The sequence below is a fragment of the Meriones unguiculatus genome, chromosome 2, assembly GCF_030254825.1.
Source record: "Meriones unguiculatus strain TT.TT164.6M chromosome 2, Bangor_MerUng_6.1, whole genome shotgun sequence".
Taxonomy (NCBI): domain Eukaryota; kingdom Metazoa; phylum Chordata; class Mammalia; order Rodentia; family Muridae; genus Meriones; species Meriones unguiculatus.
The window spans coordinates 43,584,039-43,607,265 of NC_083350.1; the positions used below are offsets into that span (position 1 = coordinate 43,584,039).

Consider the following 23,227-nt stretch of genomic DNA (forward strand, 5'->3'; position numbering starts at 1 on the left):
CTACTGTTTTGTCAACAACCTGATTAGTTCTGGGATTTCCATGGGACCTCTTGGACCAACAACTCAATTGGATATAACCTACTCTAAAATCACGCTTAATATTTCTTTGACTGAACAGCTTTGATAAATATTAAAGTATTAAGAACTTAGAGACTTGTAGCCTAATGGTACATTTACCAAATTCCTTCTCATGAGGAGCAATGTGGCTGTTGTAGGGAAAGAACATTCAGGTCAATACACAAATACAGATTCCAGAGAGAATAAAGGATTATTTTCCTGGCACCATAAGATGAATGACAATGAGATGTAAAAGAGCAAATTGATGAACCTCCTTCTTTAACGCTGCTGTGGGGGAGAAGGGAGTGCTCATTCCAGCCTTCTACCTCAAGTCAAGCTCTTTAAAACTAAGATCTTTATTTTGTACTGAATTGGTATTTTAGTATCTCTTATATTTGTTTAGGGATAGACAAGCAGAAAGGATGGGAGGAAGGGAGAAAGAAGAACATGAGAAGAGGGGGAAAGAATCTTCAATCTTTTCTTTCTTGATGCACAGGAGTCAGAAGAAGCTAGAAAGGAGGTGAATGGAAGCTGGAAAGGGTCTCAAGCCATCAGAGACCACTCTGCATGCAAAGGCTGTTGCAGGCCTTTGTTACAGTTATCATTTGTTACAGTTATCATTTGAAATTTTCAAAGGACAGTTTTCTTTTGAAGTTTTTCAGTGGAATCATCCCGACTATATGACTAGGTTTTGTCTTGAGAATGGTGATTCTTCTCCAAGAAAGTATAATAGATGATCTAATAATGAAGATAAATGAAAAGAGCATAATAACGACTATATTTTAAATGAACTTCTTTGTTTCTGTTGTTGTACGGATGCATCATGACTGACTTGCTCCATAGCAGGAGGTCTGAGTTGCTCAGCATCCTTTCTGCAGAAGCAATTCTGGAGCAACGATTAAGGCCTTTTGAACTGCTGATAAATATGAAGCATGGCTAAGCAGTTAGACAAACCTGCTAGCAACTGGCCTGGGACCTAGCAACATGGCACAATTAATGCTTCCTTTGAATGGCTCATCCCAACACTACTGCATTTTATTTTTAAAAAACGAGGCTCTTGGTTGTCATAAAGAAAAAAATGTGTGTATAATTTATTTTGATATTTTTAAAGTAATACACATTTGCTTTTCCTGATTAAAGAATGAAACCCTGGGGCACTACAGCCATGAATAATTCAGCAATCTGTTCACTAAATTTTTATTAAAGGTTTGATATATCACAGTGCAGTGTTAGAGATAATGTAGATGTAAGAAGAGAGCCCAATTCTACGCATATATGTGTCATGTGTGAAGGCCACCTGAGATTCACCTCAGTAGAAGAAATCCACATTTCAATTCTGAACTCATTCAGTCTTTATGCCATATGATGTTGAGACCATAGCAAAACCCCTGTGGTAATGAGGAACTAACAGAGCACTGAGAAGAACAGGGAAGGAAAGGACAGACACTTTGAAACCTGTGTCAAAGCAAAGCCTTTCTTGTAAAATAACTGATAGGGGTCCAGAGAGAGAGCTCAGTGGTTAAGAGCACTTGCTACTCTTGCAGAGGACCAGTGTTTGGTTCTGAGCACTCATGCTGAGTGGCTCACACTGGCAGTAACTCCAGCCCCAGGGGATCTGCTGCCCTTTCCTGGCCTCTGCAGGCACCTGCAAGCATGAATACATGAAAATGCACACACATAAACAGAATCTTTAAAAAATCATAAATGAAGCTGGGCGCGGTGGTGCACACCTGTAATCTCAGCAGGGGCAGGCGGATCTCTATGAGTTTGAGGCCTCACTACAAAGTGAGTCCAGTACAGTCAAGGCTACACAGAGAAACCCTGTCTCGGAAAAAAAAATAACTGGTAGATTCTTTACTAAGGTCCACATTGAGGACTGAAGATGTAGCCCAATGCTGGACTGCTTCCCTAGGACTTGGAAGGTCCTAGGTGCAATCCCAGTGCCACCATCACCAAAAGACAGGCAAGATAAAACAGACCACGAACAGACAGTGACACTATTGTGTGCTTTGATACGAAGTGGTTGCTACATCTAGTCACATAGCACTGCATAAAACTTTTTGGTCAAACTGACGTAAGATAAGCAGAGCATAGTAGTAGTAAATCATACGAAGACAGTTTTCCAAATCACACTGATTAACTTCACCAATAATTCTTAAAAGGAAGATTGTATATTCATGTCAGAACCCACACTACACAACTTGTAGTTTGCTATTACATTATTGTACTCAAATTGCAGAATAGCCTATTTATCTATCTCATTTCACAATACAAATTTATCAGCTTGAATCCTTTTTTGTTATCATTGAAAGTCCTATATTAAAGACTGCAAAACTCCACAGACAGGAGCTACAATTTAGTATGCTTCCTACTGAACCCCCAGTAGCTAGCACTGTGACTATGGGAACCACAGTCACACCTCTGCCATCCAAGCCTTTTGAATACTCCTTCTCTGTTTAAAAGTGGCTTACGTAGCCAAGTCCTATCTCCCTATAACATGTTCCCAGCCTCCACTGCAGGTAAGACAGAAGCATGTAACTTAGGTTTTATTTACCACATGTATCTAAAAAGGCCCTCTGTTCTAGAGTGAACAATAAAATGAAGCAGGCTTTTCTCCTTGTCTGGTTTTTCTGGCATAGGTAAAAATGGAAGCCTCTAGGTCAACTTTTCATGACACTTTTGCACAGTATTACAATCATTCATACCACTAGTTCTAATCTGTTGTAATGGGGTAATACTGAAGTCTTCTAATCTATACGCCAAAAGATAAAGTAAACCACACACAACAGAACAGCAATTCTCAACCTGTGGGTCACAACCCCTTTGAAGGCCAAACAAACCTTTCACAGGGGTTGCCTAAGACCATCGGAAAACACAAACATTTATATCACGACTCATAACAGTAGTAAATTACAGTTATAAAGTAACAACAAAAATAGTTTTACAGTTGGGGGTGGTCACCATAACACGAGGAACTGTATTTAAAGGCTCACAGCATTAGGAAGATAGAGAGCCACTGCAGCAGAAGCTGCATTCCTAGTCATGTGTAGTAAAAGCATGGGCATTTAGGGTTAGCAGACCACTGCCCATAAGAGATGATTTGGGGATCTAGGAAGCTTTCATCTTGTGACTCTACCAACTGAACTACACAACTTCCCCTGCGCTGACCCTACCTGAATCCTACCGGAAGGCGAAGGACATGGGGAATCACACACAAGGGGCTGCTGAGAAAGTCGAGAAGTGAGGCATGTCAGTTTGTTCACAGTCTACTGCCCTGGGTGGCCGCATCTAACATCAACATAGCCCAGCTTCCTCCAGGTGAAATGACGTAAACACGAGAAGGTCGTGGCTAAGTTTATGCCTTCTGTCTTCTCTCTGGCTTCCTTCTTCTCAGGATCACCAGCATGCAAGAAGGTCAACATAATAACCAAGTGCAAATCACAGACAGATGTGGCTTTGGTCTGGAGTTCTTTTCTTACTTGGCTCTCGTGTGTGTGTGTGTGTGTGTGTGTGTGTGTGTGTGTGTGTGTGTCTTTTCCCTCAGCTTTTGTGTTGGGCAGGGTGTGCATATTCATTGGATAGTTATTTCCGAATTCTTTACTTGAAATTGCTTTTATCCTCGTACTCCCTATGTGTCAGTTTGAAAGGGAAAGCGCTGAGCAGGCAGCCTGGGAGCCACATGTGTTTTGAGATGTTGGCACAGAGAAGCCTCGGAGGTTTCAGAGCACTGCTTGTGACCACCCACAGGCTAATAAAGACATGTCTTTTTATTTCTCACGCATCTCTCGTCAGCAGCCAGGGAGAGCTGGGAGTATGATTCCGGTGCCAGGGACCTCCAGAGCCCCGACTTGCCGATCCAGCTGCCCTTCCAGAAGCTGCTGGAGTGTGGCGGAAGTCCTTTGCCTCCACAGGCTATGTCCCACAAGCTGCTCACACGGTCCCCACATCTTGGCGCCTCTACAAATGGAAGCTGTCTAGACCTGGCCAGCACCGTGAGTACCTCTCTGTTCACAGAACACATCTTCTGGCCCGTCTGTATTCCAGGACCAATGTATTAATTTTGAGCTCCAAGGGATACACTGAGTATTGTCTTTTCTTGTTGAGATAATTATTGTGCCATTTCTATTGCTGCTGGTATTGTTGCACGTGCCCCAAAGTTGCTAGTACTTGAGGGCTTAGGGACCTCATTCTCACTGTAACAACAGGGCAGACTTCCAACGATGTTCTGATGAACTCTATAACTTGTATATTCTGACTTACTTGAGTCCATGACAGCTCTTCTATAACACTCCTGTGGTACCAGACATTACAAACCAAGAGAATATACTTTTTTCTGTTCCAGGATTTGGACTTTACTCTTTTGGTGGGAAAAAGAGAAAAAAATGTTTCATTGAAAGTTTTACGATTGTTCTGGTTTAGACTTTTTAAATTATTTCCATTAGAAACTGTGGGAAAATGGCATTCGTTTATGCTGAGTTTAGTTGAACCTTTTCTTGTTTTTTTTAATTTGTGCTGAGGATTGAGCCACAGCATCATACAAGGGTAACTGGGACTGTCTTGGGTACAGAACTATTGGCTTCCTTTACTCAGAGTTAGGGGCTGAGGGTGAGTACCTGATGGCTGGCTCATTTTCAGTTACTTGCAGTGTACAAACTGAGATTGCTATCTGAGCTCTGTAAGTGATCCCTGTGGAACTCTCTCCCTCTCAACTTTCCTCCTTCCTTCTCTCCCCCTACCTGGCTTCTTGAAATTTAACTCTGAATGGGAGAATGGCATGTCTACAACCATGAGTTTGTTTTGATAGACTGTAGGTTTTAAGCACACGTTATGGCATATTTTCTATTCATATGTTTTGAGGGAGATGTTTGAAAAAACAATTGGAAGTCCCTAGCAATATTAAAATGCAAAAATCATACAAACCCTAATGACATTCTACAAAATTCCTGACTAGTACTTGTCAAAGTTTACTAAGGTTAAAACCACGGAAAGTCTGGGAAGAGAAACTGCCTATAACGATGCTTAAAAAAAAAAAAAAAAAAAGCTTTAACCAAAATATAATGCCATTCTTTTGGTGAGATCCTGGATAAGAAATATCTAAGGAGACCTGGGGAAATATGGGCTCTAGTTGATAAACCATGTTGCTTCATGAACCATAAATCATTATGAGGATCATATACTAATATAATATGTTAATACATGAGAAAAAATGCTTATGAAACTCTATCCTGTGTTTTCAATTTTTCTATAAATTTAAAACTGTTACATAATTTAAAATGTTTGAATTTTTAATATATTACGAGTACATATCCTTACAATCCCTTCCTGAGTATGATTACATCTCCTAAGGCCTGTCAAATCATCCATGGTTATTGTACTATTCCTTGCTTGACCACCCTTCAAGGACAACCATGTATAGTTTTAGTAGAACTATTATACCTGTTTTCTGTGTGCTCAGCAGACCAGGAAACTACCAGTAAATATGTCTGCCATGGGTCTGGATTTAACCATGCCTGTTACACTCATTTCCAGCAAACTGGGCCTTCCCTATGCTACATCAACTGAGCTTTGTAGCTCATCAACAATCTTTGTAGCTCAAAGATTACCCTGTGCTTCTCATCCCCCTGCCTCCACCTTCTGAATTCAAACACTGTTGGCATGTACCCTATGCCTACTTCACACATTGCTGGGAATTGAGCTTAGTTCAGCATGTAGGCTGAGCAAACACTCTAGCAACTGAACTACAATTCCCAGCCCTTGATCCTGTTTTCAAGACAGTCAATGCCATAACAGTATAGATGACAGCAAAAATCAGCATTACACATTGATCAATGTTCAGTGGCATCGGAAGAGCTCAGAGTTCATGGCCCCCAGATGCGGCAATCCAACTGTAGAAAGCTGAAGGAGCTTACAGTCTTCTACTTCTAAGTGGATCTCTGGTTCCTGGCTTTCCAGGAACCTCCTGAGTGAATTTCTAGCTCTCCTTAGCAGTCGCAGATACAATTCTCAGGTTTCATGGGGCCTAGTCCTTGGAGTTGGTTTATCAAGGGAATCAAAAGTTCTCATATGCCCATACCTAGTCCCTCCTTGTCAGTTTACAAGTCAAGGCTGGAGTCAGCCTTGGGTGGATGATGCTTGGGATGGCCTCAGCAGATACCAGCTTAATAAAACTCCCTTAAATACCAAGTTTGTGTGATGCCATCCTATAGGCATGTGAACAAATAGCTTATGTTGATAACACATCAAAGAATGGGTACCACCAAAGGTCTACCAATGGGCCTAATCTGGGTTACTTACAGGAATAGAAGTGTGGGAGCATAAATGACTCAAAGACAGTTGCATCACCAAAAGCCCACCACAGTGTGAGCGGAAGCTCACAAAAGCTGGAAACCTGGAGCTCACTGTGCAGCCTACATGCAACTTGAAGGGTTGGTGATTATCCTTTCAGACAGCTCAGGTGATCTGAGTCCCTTCTGGATGGCCGAGCTGATTTCTGCATCTTCCCAGAAGCTCTGCTGGCCTGCAAGTGTCTTTCAGCAATACTTACATCGTATATATACTTGGGCCTAGAGAATCTGGTCAGTTTCAGGAATTTCCTGAAGTTTTTGCTTTCTTACTTCCTGAAACTAACAAGCTTTACGGCTGAGTAGAAACTTTCACCTCCTTTGGAAATTTTTATGTTTAAATGCGTTTCCCTCCAACATGGATGGTTTTCTCTCACAGGATATTGTTAGACAATGCCAGGCACCCACTCATACAGTAGTTAGTGTGCTTCAGCTTGTAGATTTCTCTGTTTGTCTATGGCTATGAAAGCCTGTGAAAAATATCTGTGATACATGATGTCAGCTAGTCATTAGAATGCAATGAACAAGTTAGAAAGAATTCAACTCCACAAATGATTAGCAGCTACACATGTGACCAAATAAATCAGAAAGCTTAACGTTGTTGGGGCTGATCTGAAGCTACTATGGAACTAATTGCCCCCAAGATTCTCACTGTTTACAAATTCTCATGTATCCAAAGTTGTGTGAGCCTTCCCTCCCAAATTTATCCCTGATTGGCTAATAAAGTTGCCTAGTGCATGGCTGGGCAGAAGAGGTAGGCAGAGTTTAGGTTCCCAGGCTCAGAGTCAGAGAGACAATGAGGCAAAGAGAAGGAGAGAGGAAGGAGGAAAAGGGAGCACCCAAGCATGTAATCCCAGCACTCAGAGAAGCAGAGGCAGGCAGATTGCTGTGAGCTCAAGGTCAGCCTGGTCTACAAAGCAAGGCCAGGACAGCAAAGGCTACACAGAAAAAAGAAAGAAAGACAGGAAAGAAGAAGGAAAGAAGATCACCACACGTTAACATGAACTAGAGGCATACAGCTGGGAGGAGCTTGCTCTGGGAGCTGGCATGATGGAGCGAAGCAGCCCAAATGGAAAACATGCGCTAGTATGTATGGGGATTTTAGCTGGGGAGCAGACAAGATAGCTTAGAGGATTAATATCTTCCCAGACCCAATGCGTTAAGGCTTATTAAAATTCTAACAGGTTTCTATATCTTTTATTTATAAAAATAGTGGGTTAAGAAATAGCTGCCACCTTAATAATTATGTGACTCATTATTAATAATCATTCAACTGAACATGCTCACTCAAGGCCGTCCTTTGTGAGAACCTAAACCACAAATACAAGTACAGACACTGAAGTCTTATAATGGCAATATTTTCTCACAGAGTGGAAAACAGAAAATTTTAACTAAGGTTGAACCTAGTTATGTGCTTAAACCCTGGTGTGTGTGTGGGAAGATGGGCTTCCAATTTCCCATTCCTTCCTATGTTCGCACCATTTCTGATTAAGTTTGGAGTCTTCTTGTCACATGAGAAATAGTAGTCATTGTGTCCACCATTATGTTTGGGGTGGTTCATTACACAGCCACCGCTACTTCTGAGTCTGCTCACAGGGATCCAATGATCCCAGCTTGAAAAATAGCCTTGTGTGTGGTCAAAGAAAGCAAATCGCCTCTTGAAATGCCACACTCAGGCAATCCTTTATTTATAAAGTCACATTAAAAGTAATTTATGTTTCTTCTAAAACAAAACCCCGGACTAATAAAATTAAGTTCTGTTTTAAAACAAAACAGCTAGAAGCAGAACACATTGGTCAGCATCCAGCTCGGAGATGGAAAGCACATAGTAATTCACACAGGGGAAGGTTAATATAAGTGAAATTAATGAGTAGCACAGCGTTATCACAAGCGGGTAAAGAAAACTCCAGTAAGTTCACAGATAACAGAGGGAAAGAGCAGCCCTGCCCCTCAGGCAGGTACAGAACACCCAGCCAAGACACACTTGGAAGAAGGCTCCCACGTTGCCCTGGCTTGCTCCTACCTCTGAAGGGGTGGTGGTACCCACTGGGTGATGGAGAAGTCCCTGATGGTTCTTCACACCAGGGATGGCAAGTAAACCACCAGCCCTCTGGAACACCAGCCCAGCTTCCCTGGGATTCCAGCCACAGGATCGCCTGCAAGACTCACTGAGCATTACTAAGAGGGTGGCTCCAGGATGCCCGTGGAATTCGCTGGAAAGTCTGCTGAAATAACGGAACACTAAATCTTTCCAAGACAGGGCCACCTGTCTGTCCTGCACTGCTGGCAGAGGCGAGCACAACTGGATTGAGGATTTCTGATGTCCTTCATCATCCTCTATTGGCAGATAAGCAATGTCTCCAGAGTCCCCTCCATACTGTGAAACAGGAGAAAGAAGGGTAGATTGGAGGCAAGAGGAAGAAACTCATAACTGGCACAGGGGCGTTTCTTACACGGGCATTTTACCTTCTAACTCCTCCACCACACCAATCCCTCAGTACTGTTACAATGGCAATTAGGTTTCAGTGTGAGTTTCGAAGGAGATCTTCGAACCAAAGCTGGTATAAACTACAGGAGCAGAACAAGATGATGCTGTCAACAGATGCTTGTATGGAAGAGGCAGGATGGCACATGTGATTTCGGACACACGTGATTAATCATAACAGATAGACCTCATGTAAACGTAGGATCTGGTGGTATGATCTGTTAACTCTGCAGCATAGTGTTCGGCTTGATGTTATTCTGGGTCTTTCAAATCAGCATGGGTGAGCAAGGCCAACCCTCACTCCTTCACTCTTACCATGACCAACCTAGTCGCTGTCGGAGAAGCTGGCACTCTTTATCCCGAGCAGATGAAGCTGGCTAGGGACTCAGAGAAGCTGAAGGAGGAAATCTGTTAGCTCTGTAGTGCTATAAGCCAGGTACACCAGGTTGTTAAGTAGTGGATTAGCAGCAATCAATGTAAATTGCCAGTGTGCTTGGCACCTGCTTTGCTGTGAATGTTTTCTCAAAAGTCATGCTGAAACTTAATGGCCATGATAACTATATTAAGAGTGAGGAGCTTTAAAAGATAATTGGGCTCCAAGGGAAACACCTTTGGGAGTAGGATTGATGCCATGTGAAGAAAAGGAAAGAGTGCCAAGTGTGATGGTACACACCTTTAATCTCAGCATGCAAGAGGCAAGTGGATCTCTATGATTTCCAGGCCAGCCAGGTCTACATAGCAAGCTCCAGACCAGCCAAGGCTATAGAGAGAGACCCTGTTTCAAAACAAACAATTATTATTATTAATAAAATGAAGGTTTGCCCACCCCTTGCAACACAAAGCCCATCATCACTTTGATTTAGGACTTCTCAGCCTTGAAAACTGTAAGTTAATAGTGTCGGTCCATTACAAGTTACCAAGCCTCAGGTATTATGTGATTGCAGTACAAAACAGACTAAGATTAAGATTGCAGCCTTTAGAATGTGTCAAGGATGATGCCACGTCTTCGCTCCTAACTTTCAGATTTCACACAGGATATCACTTACATATAACCATGCAGAAATATGCAGAAAAGAAAATGCTGGGAAGCTTGTTTAAGCTTAGTTGGACTGAGTTTTTTCTGAGCCACTGCAGAGCAACAATGAAACTACCAGCAAAATCCAAGCTCTCTTTATAAATCAGAGGCACAGGGAACCGTGAGAGTTGGTTAAGAGGGAATGTGAGAAGAAAATGCCTGTTCTCTGAAAAAAATTTCTCTAAAGATCTGTGTTACCCAAGGTAGAGAACTTCTAAATAGTGACACACTTAAGCACACTGATGGGTAAAGTGTAATACCTTTATTTATAGATACAACACGGATAAATTCTTGAACAAAATATAAATTTCTAGGTACATTCCTTAAGCCATAGTATCACTTAAAATGGCCTTAGCTTTGGCATTTTCATTTTAAAAAAGAATTAATTGATGCGAATTGAAATTGTACCTTAAAAGAAGCCATGTGCATGATCTAAAGTGTTTAAGGAAGACAAGGCAAGTAACAGCCGTGATTTTTCTCCTTACCTTTCCTCATGTAAATAGTCTTCACTAGATTTTTTTGTTTGTTAGTTTTAACGTCCTTGGCTTGTTTTTAAGACAGGGAAGTGTTCACTTCTCCCTCTCATTTTAAGATGCTCTGGTCATTAAGGAGTTGCCAAATCTGGAGTTAACTTCTTGAAACCTTTGGTCTAGAGAACGTGTGCCAGCTTTGTTGCCATAGCGTCCTCTTCAGGGCACTCTTCAGCTGCAAGTAAATTCTTCCCCACAGCATGTAACCCTTCAGATTTTTAGGGAAATGAGACAATAAATACAAATGGGAAAAAAAATGGAGATTTGTTTTGTTTTTAGGAAATGGCCAAGGAGTCAAGTGCTGTTAGCATACACCTTTAATCCCAGAGGCAAGAGGCAGGTGGATCTCTGTGAGTCTGAGACCAGCCTGGTCTACAGAGGGAGTTCCAGGATAGCTATGGCTACATAAAGAAACCCTGTCTCAAAAAAGAAAGGAAGAAAAGGAAAGAAAGGAAAAGAAAGTGTCCAAGGAACTTGTACTTTCCAAATGATTGAAGCTGGTTTCTCCTTCTGTAGAATTTGCTCCCATTTATCTGACATAGCAGCGATCAATGAAGAAGTATACCACATTGTGTTTCCTTATCATTTCAAATGACGGCTCACAGCTCAAAAAGTGCAGCTGGCCTCCTTTTTTGCAGATGAAGAAAGCTATGTCTATGGGACTCTCAGAGCCTGTCTTCGTCTAACAATATTTGAAAACAAAATAAACAGTGAGTGTCTTTTCGAAGTCACGCTAGAGCTCTGAAGAGTCCTCTGTTTGCTACGATGGACTGTGAATTTGCATGTTTGTTTGCATCATATTGATAAATTACTAAAGAATGATTTGATCAGGATGTAAAATATAGTTTGATATGCAGGAATTATAATCTAGTAACCATTCTATAACTAACTCTGCCAACTATCTATCATCTTAAATTTAATTAAGTTCCAGTATTGAGTTAGTAAAATCTTCATGAGTGCATTTAATCACTGAAGTGCTCTACAGATCCCTCTTACCAACTCAAGTTTTTTCATATACTGGCAAGAACTCTCCACTCAAATTCTAACTCTCTTACCCTCCCTATCCCCAGATCTCCAGTGCTGACCCTGCCTCTTTCTGCTCTTCCAGTTCAAAGAGCCTGGCATCCAGCTCTGCCTTCCTGGCAGTGGCTTCGATTTGTTTGCAACTTCCTGGCCTGTTAGTTTTTGCTCAAACTCTAGTAAAATTGCAAGCATAAATCTGACATTTTATGTCGTAACATCCTGTGGACATTGTAATACTTTGGGGAAAGAACATTAAATTCAATAAAAAGCCTTCTTTTTCCCTTTTTACTTTTTTTTATTTTTTCTTTTTTGAAGGAGGATTTGCAAAGGCTTTTCTTGGTGCATTTGTAAACATGAAGATGTTCTTAAAGAATTGCTGCTGTATTATTTGCATAAATCTACAATTTAGACCCCAAGACTGCAGTGACTAAGTTTCCTGGACAGGTTCTCTGTTCCAGGTTAGCCAGTTGAACCTGCTTTGGCCTTATTCCTTTTGCCATGACTCAGCTTCTGATTCTTCCTTGTAACAAATGAAGGAGGGATAAAGTAACAGGGTGGCAGGAAGACCCCTTCTTCCTCCTGAGGAAAGAAAATGGCTGTCCTCAACTGGCAGCAGATGCACAAAGGGCAGCCATGCCACTCTCACAGTCATAGCCACCCATGCCTTTGGTAGCAGTGGCTCTCAGGGATCTTGGGAGTTGCTCCTCTCCTCCGACCATGTGGGCTTAGGGATCAAACTTACATTGTCAGACTTGGTAACAAGAGCCTGTGTCATCTCTCCAGCCTCCAAATGTGTTTTGTTTTGTTTTGTTTTGTTTTGTTTTGTTTGTTTTTTGGCCCACATCTAATTTTACAACATATGATTTTGTGGACCAGTGAAATTTTGAAAGACTGACACTTGACAATTCTCTCTGTGGCCAAAGCTCAAAAGCCAATCTCCAAACTTCCAAATATCGCCATCATTTCATCAATGGAAGGTACATGTTAAGACCACAAAGTAGGTTGTGTCTACTGATGATTCTCTATCTGTATAAGTAAATGAATGAAAACCTAAATTTTATTTCATGGAAATCTTAGCTGTCTTTGCTTTTCACACGTCTTCATTAACTGAAAGAAGTTCTGCGGTGAGTAAGCAGGATGTGGGCTTCTACGACACACATTCTGTACTTGCAGCAGACTGCAGAAAAATAATTTAATTAATTTCTTTTCTTAGCTAAACTCAGTGTTCCAACAATATGGTAGTAATAATATTTTTCCCATAATCATGACAAGGATTAAACTGAACAATGCACAGAAAGGGCTTAGTATAATTCTTTGTGAAAGACGGTGTGCAATAAACAATGGTGACGACTCTTGCTGTTTTCCTATCCTATTAAAAAAGAAAATCTTGAAGTTTTTGAGTGAATAAAGATGGAGCAACATTTGAAGACAGAAATAAGAAATCAGAAAGTTACTGAAATGGGCTGTAAAGGTTTTCATAGTGCCTATCAGTCACTTTTTATGGGCAGGAGGGTGACAGTAAAAAATTATAATCAACTGTTTTACATGTGGAATTCATTTAGAAATACTAGTTGTGAAAGAAGACTATAATGTTAGCTAATAGATGAAAGGATGTGCAATATACACGTTATCGGTAAATTGTTCTGTGTTTCAAGCTCACTGAGAAGCTGCTCTGAAAGTGAAATTACCTTTCCCCTAACTTAAGTTTGTTTTTGGCCCACATCTAATTTTATAACATATGATTTTGTGGACCAGTGAAATTTTGAAAGACTGAGACTTGACAATTCTCTCTGTGGCCAAAACTCAAAAGCCAATCTCCAAACTTCCAAATATCACCATCATTTCATCAATGGAATCCATGGTGCTCTACACACCATGGAATATACACTGACAGTAAACAAGCAAACAAACAAGTAAGTGTTAGGTGTTTTTTTTTTTTTTTTTAAGTTCATTTTGAAGACCTGATAGAAGTACTAGCACTCAAAGCTAAGGAGGTAAACAGTGGACAGTCACTAAATGTCTTTTGGGGTTGGGGGTTTACAAAACAGATTTGGTTTTTTTCCTGTGTTTTGGCTGTCCTGGAACTCACTGTATAGACCAGGCTAGCCTCAAACTCAGAGATCCACCTGCCTCTGCCTCCCAAGTGCTGGGATTTAAGGAGTGTGCCTGGTCTAAATGTCATTATAATGATGGTTCCCATTAGTTTTGAAGGTGTTCTGCTGGGCAGTTCAACAGAGCATCACTATTCTTGTCTGTGTGACAAGTATCTCTGACAAAAGGATGCTGAATGATTTGAGTTCACACTAGAGGGCAGTGGTCCCATGTCTAGATACCTGATGGTCCCTCATTGCTTCATTTCTCTGTTTTATGTTTCGTGTAGGTCAGAGGAAGGGAGTTTTTACACTGACACTAAGTCTAGACTGTGTCTTGGTGTCCTACAAATGACACTGGGTCTAGATTGTGGCTTGGAAGTCGCTGTGGTTTCTTCTTCATCCTTTTTCCAATAACTTATCTCAATGAGTTTTTAATTGTAGGAATATTACTGGCCTTTATGTTAAAGATAGAGTCTTACTATGTAGTTCTGGCTAACCTGGAACTCAATGTAGCCAACAGGTTGGCCTCCAGCTTGCAGAGCTCTGCCTGCCTTTGTCTCCAGAGTGCTGAGATTAAAGGCATTTACCAGCATTCGGATTATTACTAACATCTAATGACATTTTTCTTTTAAAGAGAAGGCAGAGGAGAGAGGATGCACGCATTCTTAACATGGGATGGCAGTGGTCTCTAGCTTTTCATCTTTGTATTTGAGAATACATCTGTAGAATAAGAATGAGGGGAAAAAAAGCAAGGTCTTCGTGTGTGTGTGTGTGTGTGTGTGTGTGTGTGTGTCCAAGAGTCTGCAGAACTGTTCCTTCTCCATGATCATGTAAGAGAATCTTGCTTCTCCTCATTGTTTCACCACCCCTGTCCTCTTGGAAAAAGCGGGGATCCCTGCTTGTTGGAGCAGAGGTAAGCTGATCTACCAGTAAAGGAACAGGCATAGAGGGAAGGTGTGGCTGTGGACAAGAGAGAGAGACACAGGACAAAGGAGCAGTGTAACAGATTTCAAGAGAATAGCAGGGAATTACATATGAGCCAGCCTTTGATGGACAAAGGAACCTAAACAAGAATTTCTTTTACTTTTACTTATGTTTTATTGTCTTAAGGAGCCTGGATTGGGTGGGCTCCTGGATTTGTGAAAGTTATACAGAGAATGCACTTAAAGGTATTTTATTTTTTAATATACAGCAGTTTTGATCCGTGTGTGTGTGTGTATTTTACTTAATGGGTTTGTTCGCTGTGTTTTTATCCTTAGTTACAGACCTTAGAGAGGACCTTCTTTGGCCTCATCTAACTAGAGCCCTGGGCAGGAGGAAGAACCTCCAGACCCCTGTAGCAGCCTGTGGTCTGTGATGCAGAGATAAGTAAACCTTCTACATTTCATTTCTTTCCATGTTGTTAATATCTCTGAGCACGTGTTCTGTATTATTTAATGTGCAAGATCAATACAAACTATCTCACTCAATTCTCATAACCCATGCCATGTATATTCATGTATAGTTATGATCCATGTACAGACGAGGAACTTGAGGGTTAGAGAGATTACATGAAATGCAATCAACAAAGACGTAAAGCCAACTTCATTAGACCCCATGGCCTGACCTCGTTGTAGCCACTCACTTATGTAATGATGCTTCAGCAACACTGTGGGAGACATAGATCTTTGTCCTGACCTACCCTGTAGGAGCAGTGCTATGCCTCATATACCCAGTCTTACTCCTTTACACAAAGGATGTTCCAGCTTTTCTGAAGATAGCCTAGATGCACTGCCTGCACACACACATATGTGCTCATGTACACATGTGTGTGTGTACACACACACTCACACAATAACTGGATTTTCATTCTTCTGATTTTGTATAAAACATTGTTACTAGAGCATAATGGAGTCCCTTGGTGTCTTTATGCTGGGGCCTCCTGAAACAGCTGTGTAATTATTTATCCACAGATGATAGGGGATTAGCACTAAACGCTGAAGGAAATGCACCTGCAATTTTAATGCTCTTAGAGGCATCTATCAAAGATGTATTTGGAACACAGAGACCTCGGTGTACTTGCCAGCAATGTTAGAGGCTTTCTTAAGTAGCTTTAAAAGTAAGGTTGGCCTCACCTTACTTTCTCAGTAGACTTTTTTTTAAGGGACAAAGAAGTAGGGTCCTGTCTCCAGTCTTGTCACCTTTTCCTTTTAGATATAGTCTTATGCTATGGAAAGGCAAAAGAAACAGATTCAGGCAGAAACACATTTGTTCCTCCTATCATCTACATTTGTTATATATTCAGTATGTGCAAAATATTGATATAATCATTTTATTTAGTCAATGCACGGCCAGCCCCTCTTCAAACCTGTCCCTTCCTAGCTGTCTGCCAGCTGTCATTTACTGTGCCATATTCTCTTCCTGTGGGAGAGGAAAGATACTACGCTCACACACAAGACTACCTGTACATGAGCTCAAGAAGCAAAAATATTGGGGCTGAGGAGGTAGCTCAGTTGGCAAAGTGCTTGCCACACAGCATAAGGACCAGAGTTCGCTCTCCAGCACCCGCAGAAAGGAACAAGGTGCAGCGGTGCCTGCCTGCAATCCCAGTGCCGGGGAGATGGACACAGAATCCCTGGGGCTGTTGGGCCAGCTAGTCAGGCTGAGTCAGCAAGCTCCAGATTCCATGGGAGAGCCTGTCTTTTAAAAGTAAGGTGAAGAGCAATTGAGGAGGATACCCAGCACTGACCTCTGACCTCTACACTCACATGCACACATGTACCTGCACCCCTGCACACACGTGTGCAAACACAACAACAAAGAGGTAATAATTGTTGACTACAAAGGCAGAAAAAAAACCTGAGGATCTTCAGATTCTAGCATCAATTCTTCATATGTTGGAAAGAGCAGTCACTTATTAGGTTTTAGTCCATATTTGTAGATCTCAGTCTATGTTTCACATGGAGGAATGATTGTCTTTTTAATAAGACAAATGGCAGCAGCTCCTTTGTCCTCAGTTTCAGCTTCTGCTTATCCCATCTCTACTATCAGGAATGGAACTTGCAACCCTAGAAAAGTGGAGGCATCAGATGGGAGCAGGTGAGTGAGTAGAGGGGAGAGAAGAGCCTCCGACATGGGGTTCTGGAGTGTGTCCAGAAGGCAAAAGTGTCCAAAATAGTCTCAGAAGATCCTTGCCTAAGATCTTGGCAAGGATCTTCTGAGACTGTGTGTCTGTGTACCTGTGTGTCTGTGTGTGGGGATGAGGACAGTGGGGGGTTATCACATGAAATATGACTCTTTGTTTTATGCCCTCTTCCTTTATTAAAATCCAGTTTGCAAAAAAGAAAATCAGTTTGCTCAAGTAAAATTTTTGGTAGGTCCAAATCTGGGGTTCAATAGGGCAAACTGAGAAATGTCTTTCAAAACTTGAAAAACATAATTCCAAGCCTTTCTGGCTTCTAAAGTTTCTGCTAGAATTTGACCTTACCCTGACAGGCTTGCCTTTGTGTTTTCACTTCTAGCCGTTTTCAATATTTTTTCTTTATTATGCATAGTTAGTGGTTTAAATGTTGTGTGATAAAGAGAAGGGCTTTTGTTTTTTTAGCTCCTAGCTGTTTGGTGTTCTAAATGTTTCCCATAGCTAAAATGGCACCTCTTTTCCACAACAATTTTATTGAAAATGCTTTCTATGCTTCTGGAATGAGATTTGTTATCTCTTTTATACCCATGATTCTTTGGTTTGCGCTGTACATTGCCTCATGAACATCTTGAAGCACAGCTCAGAGGTCTTACTAATTTACCTTTGTCCTCACTGGTCTGTTTTAATTCCTCTTCTTTGACTTCAAATTCAGTTATTATGTACCCTCCTTGATCTATTCTTTTCCTAAGTTTATTTATTTATTCACTTTACATCCGGAATTCACCCTTCTTTTCCTCCCAGTCCCTGTCCTTTGCAACTCCCTCTCCATCATCCTGCCCTGGCACATTAAGTCACTGCAGAACTAGGTGTGTCCTCTCCAATGGAGGCCAACAAAACAACCCAGTTAGGGGAACAGGATCCAAGGGAGGCAACAGAGTCAGATAGGGCCTTGACCCAGTTGTTGGGGGATCCACATAAAGACCAATGGTGGCACATGCTGATAGGATCTGTTGAAGGACGTGGAGGCAGGAAGGTCACAAGTTAGAGGGCAGCCTAGGTCCTTGATCTGTGATATTCTGAGGCTTTCCGCAGAGTTATGATTTGGCTTTCTTTCTTTTTTATTCCCAATAATTCACTTTGGCTTTGCCTTGATCTTTTTTTTTTATCTCTTTATTGAATTCATTTTTTATATATTTCATGAACCATATTATGTCATTTGTATTCTCTTGGGATTTGTTCACAACCATTTGTTCCTTTTTTTTTTTTTTTGCTTTAAACACATTGATAATTAATCAGTCTTTTGAATGTTTTTCTTGGGGTTTCATATAGTTTACCTCATTGGAGGCCGTTACTGTTGGGCAAAGAACGTTTAGAGGAGTGATGTTGCCTCTGTTGTTCAGGCCACTTGTGTTGTTCCAGTTTGACTAGCACATCTGGAGCTAACCTGCTGACTTTACTGAGTTCCCTAAATTTTATTCATTTACTTTAGCCTGCCCTGCTCTTTCAAACTGAGTGTCTGTAGTGTCCAAGAAGGGCCAGGTTCTTCAGGTGATGTCCATTCTCCCTGCTACACTGGGAGTCGGGGCATCAGGCTCAAACCCTAGTCCTCCCCCAATTTGCTTTTCACCATCCCTATTATTCTCTCTGAAATTCCTGGTGCTGCTTCTGCAGGTTGTTCATTGTGGACACGGCACTGACCTGCAGATTGGCAGGGTACCTGGAATCACCTCAGCTGCAGGGCGTGTGGCAGGTGAGCGTCCCTGTGGCTCTCAGAGGGGCCAGAGCCTTGGTCGATGTGCTGTCATCACCTCCAGCAATCAATCCTCCCTGTGATTACAAGCTGTCCTGGGGTCTTGTGGGTGCACCGATACCCCTGAGATGATGTGCAGAGCTGGCCTGTCACAGGCATACACTTCTCACTGAGACAATAGACTAGACATGCCCCATGCACACTGGAGGCCAGACTGGAGAACCAGATGTATTCTGTGCTCACCAAACTGGCAGCATTGAACCAGAATTTTATTACAATTTCACAAATTGAAAAAGTACCACAACTTCACACTAACAACACAAAGTCATTTCTACGAGCTACTTTAAATTTTCTTTTACTCCAGAACCAGAAATAACCTGTATCTGTATTCATTCACATGTTTATACTTATTATATCAATGTAGACAAAACAAATAATGTGTAACCAAAAGTGTAAATGAAAGTTTAACTTGTGTGTTTGTTTTTGACCCTTCATACCACTTGCCAGCTCATGTGGCATTTCAGGTTTTTTTGTTTTTTGTTTTGAAGGTGGTGGTTTTTTTGTTTTGTTTGTTTGTTTGTTTGTTTGTTTTGAGACAGGATCTCACTATGCATCCCTGGATGGCCTGGAACTCAATAAGTAAATCTGACAGGCCTCAAAGAAATCAGCCTTCCTCTGCTCTAAAGAGGTGGAATTAAAGGTGTGCCACCATGCCCAGCTCAGCTTTTAATAACATGAGCCCAATTCCTTGCTTGCAGATTTTTCAGAATTCAGGTTCATTAATGCTATGCCTTTGTTAGACTTTGTTGGCCAAAAATAGTTTCCAAAGAATCTAAAAGATAAGTGTAGTATCAGAAAAGTAACATATTATCAGTGTTGGATAGGGAATAATATTTCAAAATTCCTGTGAAATTCAACTGTGGAATGATTCTTTTGTAAGCAAAATTTGGGCTTACATTCTTAAAGGGCTCTTCCTCAGATTGGAATGGATTGGAATACTGTCATATGTTATAGTGTTTTCCATTAAGCAAATGATTTTCAATTGTTCATTTAAGATATTCAAATTATGCATTAAGACTTGTTTGTTTATTTTCTGGGCTGGCATCACTTACAGATTCTGATCAGTTGTCTAAAGGCAGCTGAAATCTTAGAAAAGTCTGGGAGCCTTATGAATGTAAGAGTGTCTGGTGTCCAGGAGAAGCATCATTATTTTCAAGTCAGGTCTAGGTTAGTAGAAAGAGGGACTTGGGTGATAAGAATAAGCAGAATTTAATTCACTTATCCAGCCAGATCTTGTTCTGAATTTGTAAATTTGACTTGCACATTCCTATTGTATGAATTACCTTCTATTGCTCTTGAATTTGCTATACCAATTGCAAAGAGCAATTGTCTGTAAGGGTTTTTAATGGAAGAAGCACTAAAAAAGAATTCTCCCATTGTAATCACAAAACACCTCTCTTTTCTTGCTCCTCTAATTTTTTTTTCTCATTGTGAGAGCTGAAAACAGTGCCCAGGAGCCCGGGGGTGGCTCAGTGTCAGTGCCTAGCATGCACAAAGTCTCAGCTACCGTCCTCAGCTCTATAGAAAGTCAGTAGTCTTCTACATAGCGAGCAGTCCTCTGTTCTAATGAAGTGAGGAGGTAGGCTGAACTTAAGGAAAAGAGTATTTCTAATCAAGGAAATGCCCTCCTCCTTCCCCAAAGAAATTGAGGCCATTGGTAGTTGTTAGTTTCATGTCTTTTGTGCATTTGAATTTCTGAATTTCTCTGCAATGTATAGTAAATGCCCAATAAATGAGCATGTACACATTGTACAGTATCTGCATCATTAAAAGTTGAAGTTTTTGTTTTTATAGATCACATGTGCACCAAAAACTAAATATTTGTACTATAAATTTGTGCTTGTTTCAAATCAGCACTTTAGGCTTTGCAAGCGGATGACTCCCATCAGCATTTGGAACTGGGTCTGGTGAATTTTGAAGTCGCCTTGGGAAGGGCTCCGGGGCGTGCAGAGGTCAGGAGAACTGCTTGCAGCTCTGTTCCTCCCACCTGACACTCCAGAGGCCATGTCAGGCCTGACTCTAGAGAATAGCATTACTAATGCCAAAAGTAGTTACATATTTGTGTGATTCTCAGTGCTTCCAAGCTTTTCAGGACACTGTTCTGTGACTTTCTGAGCATCTGAAGATTAGATGGTAGGCCACACACACACGCACACACGCACGCACACACACACACATCCATGTTCCTTCCACACACTGAAGCCCAGTGAGATTTGTAACAGTGAGGCTCCCACTGTCTTCTGCTAAAATCTCAGCAAAGAGGAGCAATGTGTTAAGAATACTGCTCAGAATCTGTCAGTTTGTTCTATACTGTCAGTTAGCTCGAATTATCTCTGTCCTTTTGTCAGGATGACAGCAGAGTACTAAAGTCACTATTACTGTGTTGGATTTCATCTATAACTATACGGTAGCATGTTTTTCCATGGGTGTAACTGTGTTCACTGTGTATATGTTGAGAATTGTCCTCCTGGTGGATTGTTCTCTTAACTGGTATGAAATAACCTTATTTTTCTCTTGTGACTAGTTTTTGCTCAAAATAAATTTTATCAGACATAGACTAGGAACACGTGCTAACTTCCTAGTTCTATTCTGTTAAAATATCGTTTTCCATCCTTCACTTTAAGTAGTATTGACCATTGATGTTGAGTTGTGTTTCCTGAGGCAGCACATAGGACCCCCTCCCCCTTTTAATCCATTTACCACCTTTCTGTTGGTAAACAGTTACTGGCAGAGGTGTATTGACTCCCACTCTTTTGTAGTGTTTGGTGTTTTCTTAATTCCCTTTACTCAACTGCTGTTCTATTATTGTATATTCTTTCCTCCATAGTCTCTTGGTTATGTTCGTCATTCTCTTTATTTTGAGTAGTCCACTATAGGGCTGAATCAACATCCATACATTCCTGTAGCCTGCTTTAATCACTGAAAGTTTTTTATTTTACTTTTAGCTATGGGTTTGATAGTCTGGGTTAACAGCTGTGGCCTTTCAGAACTCACGCTGCATAATTCCAAGATTCACTTGCTTTTAAAATTTCTGATAAGAAATCAACATTTATTCTGTTAGGATTACCTTTATAAGTGACTTAATGTTTCTCTTTTGATACAGTTTATTTTTCTGTATATTCAATGTTTTATCTATAATAGGACCTTTTTTTTTTTCTGGTCCTGCCTATTTGGTGTTCTTTATGCTTCTTGTCCTTAAAGAGGTATCTCTTTCCCTAGATTTGGAAATTTTATTCCTTATATTTTTAAATACACTTTTAAGCCATTGGTATAGAAAGTCTTCTTTGTCTATGCCCATAAATCATAGGTTTGGTTTTTTTCCCCATTTCCTAATAATCTTTCATGTTCCACCTGTATTATTTTTTAAAAAGTTATTCATTTCATGTCCATGTAAGTAACACTCAGTGGGCTCTAAAAAAACCCAGTAGGTATAAAGGTGGAGGGGATTCTAGGGGAGGAGAGCTGGAGAGATAATTTGGATTGGATATGATTGAGATACATTGTATACATGTGATGTATTATCAAAGTATAAAAAGATAAAATTTTGTTTGTTTGTTTGTTTGTTTGACACTAGCACTTGGGAGGTCAGTCTGCGTGTTCCGTGCCTGGTGACCACAGAAACCAGAAAAGGGCATCAGATCCCCTGGGACTGGAGTCACAGAGGGTTGTGAGCCACCATGTGAATGCTGGGAGTTGAACCCAGGTCCTCTAGAAGAGCATCCAGTGTTCTTAACCACCGATCCCCCTTTCCATTTCTCCTATGTACTTAAAAGAAAGAAAAAAAACAAAACCCATGGGGAAAATGATGACAGACTTTTTTACTAAATGTAGACGGGTGCTTCTAGTCTGTAGACTTGGCGCTCTGCCCTTCCTGTGATCCATTCTGTTCATGAGACTTTCCACCGAGCCTTTTTTTTTTCTTATTGAAATTTTTATCTCCAGCATTTCAATTTGATTTTTATTTTAGCATTTCTATTTTTTTATTGAATTCAATTTTTGTATCCTGTATTGACTTGCTTATTTCATTCAGCTGCCTTTTTGTATGTGTTCCAGTATTTATTCTGCAGTTTGGGTCCTCTTTGATTTCTTGGAACATCATTTTAATCATTCTTTTGTATTCTTTGTCTGAAATGTCATTTAAGTGAGTCTCAGTGGAGGCCATTGCTGTGAGATTGGTAATTTTTTCAAGGAGATAGGTTGTTGTTGTGTGTGTGTGTGTGTGTGTGTGTGTTACTTGTGCTTTGTGCTGGCACTTTACATGTGGAGTTGGATTACTGGCTCCATTTTTTTGTTTCTTTATTTCATTTCTTTCATTGAACCTGTTTGCAGCACTCAATAGGGTCTAAATTGTAATGGGGTGGATGTGTCTATTTTTTACTGTTGGGCTGCTGTTCACAGCACAGGCTGTATGCCAGTTCTTCTTGAGGGGAGAATGCTTTTTTCAACAAAAGCCACTATTCAGGGGAAGACCCACCATGAAAGTAGAGTATTAGGCAATTACAAAACATGTACCCTTAAGCACCAATTATTGGAGGTGACAGAGGGCCACTTACAGTACTGGGTATACTAATATATTATTGTGAGTACTGGTAGAAAAGAAAAAGAAGAAAAAAACCAGGGTAACACTAACAATTAATGTTGGGCTCCTAGAATGCATTTGGGGAAGGTAAGTAGATAAGGTAACTGTACGGAGAA

General features: G+C 40.8%; 1 protein-coding gene across 2 annotated transcripts in view; it reads left to right on the forward strand.

The window, feature by feature from the left end:
• Mcc (MCC regulator of WNT signaling pathway) overlaps positions 1 to 23,227 on the forward strand; it is a 350,991-nt gene that overhangs the window by 76,181 nt on the left and 251,583 nt on the right. The window contains exon 3 of one of the 2 annotated variants that reach the window (XM_060377311.1): positions 3,850 to 4,049. In XM_060377311.1, coding sequence (XP_060233294.1) covers positions 3,850 to 4,049 — 200 coding nt within the window. The remainder of the gene's footprint in view (positions 1 to 3,849; positions 4,050 to 23,227) is intronic. The other variant, XM_060377312.1, reaches the window with a different exon arrangement.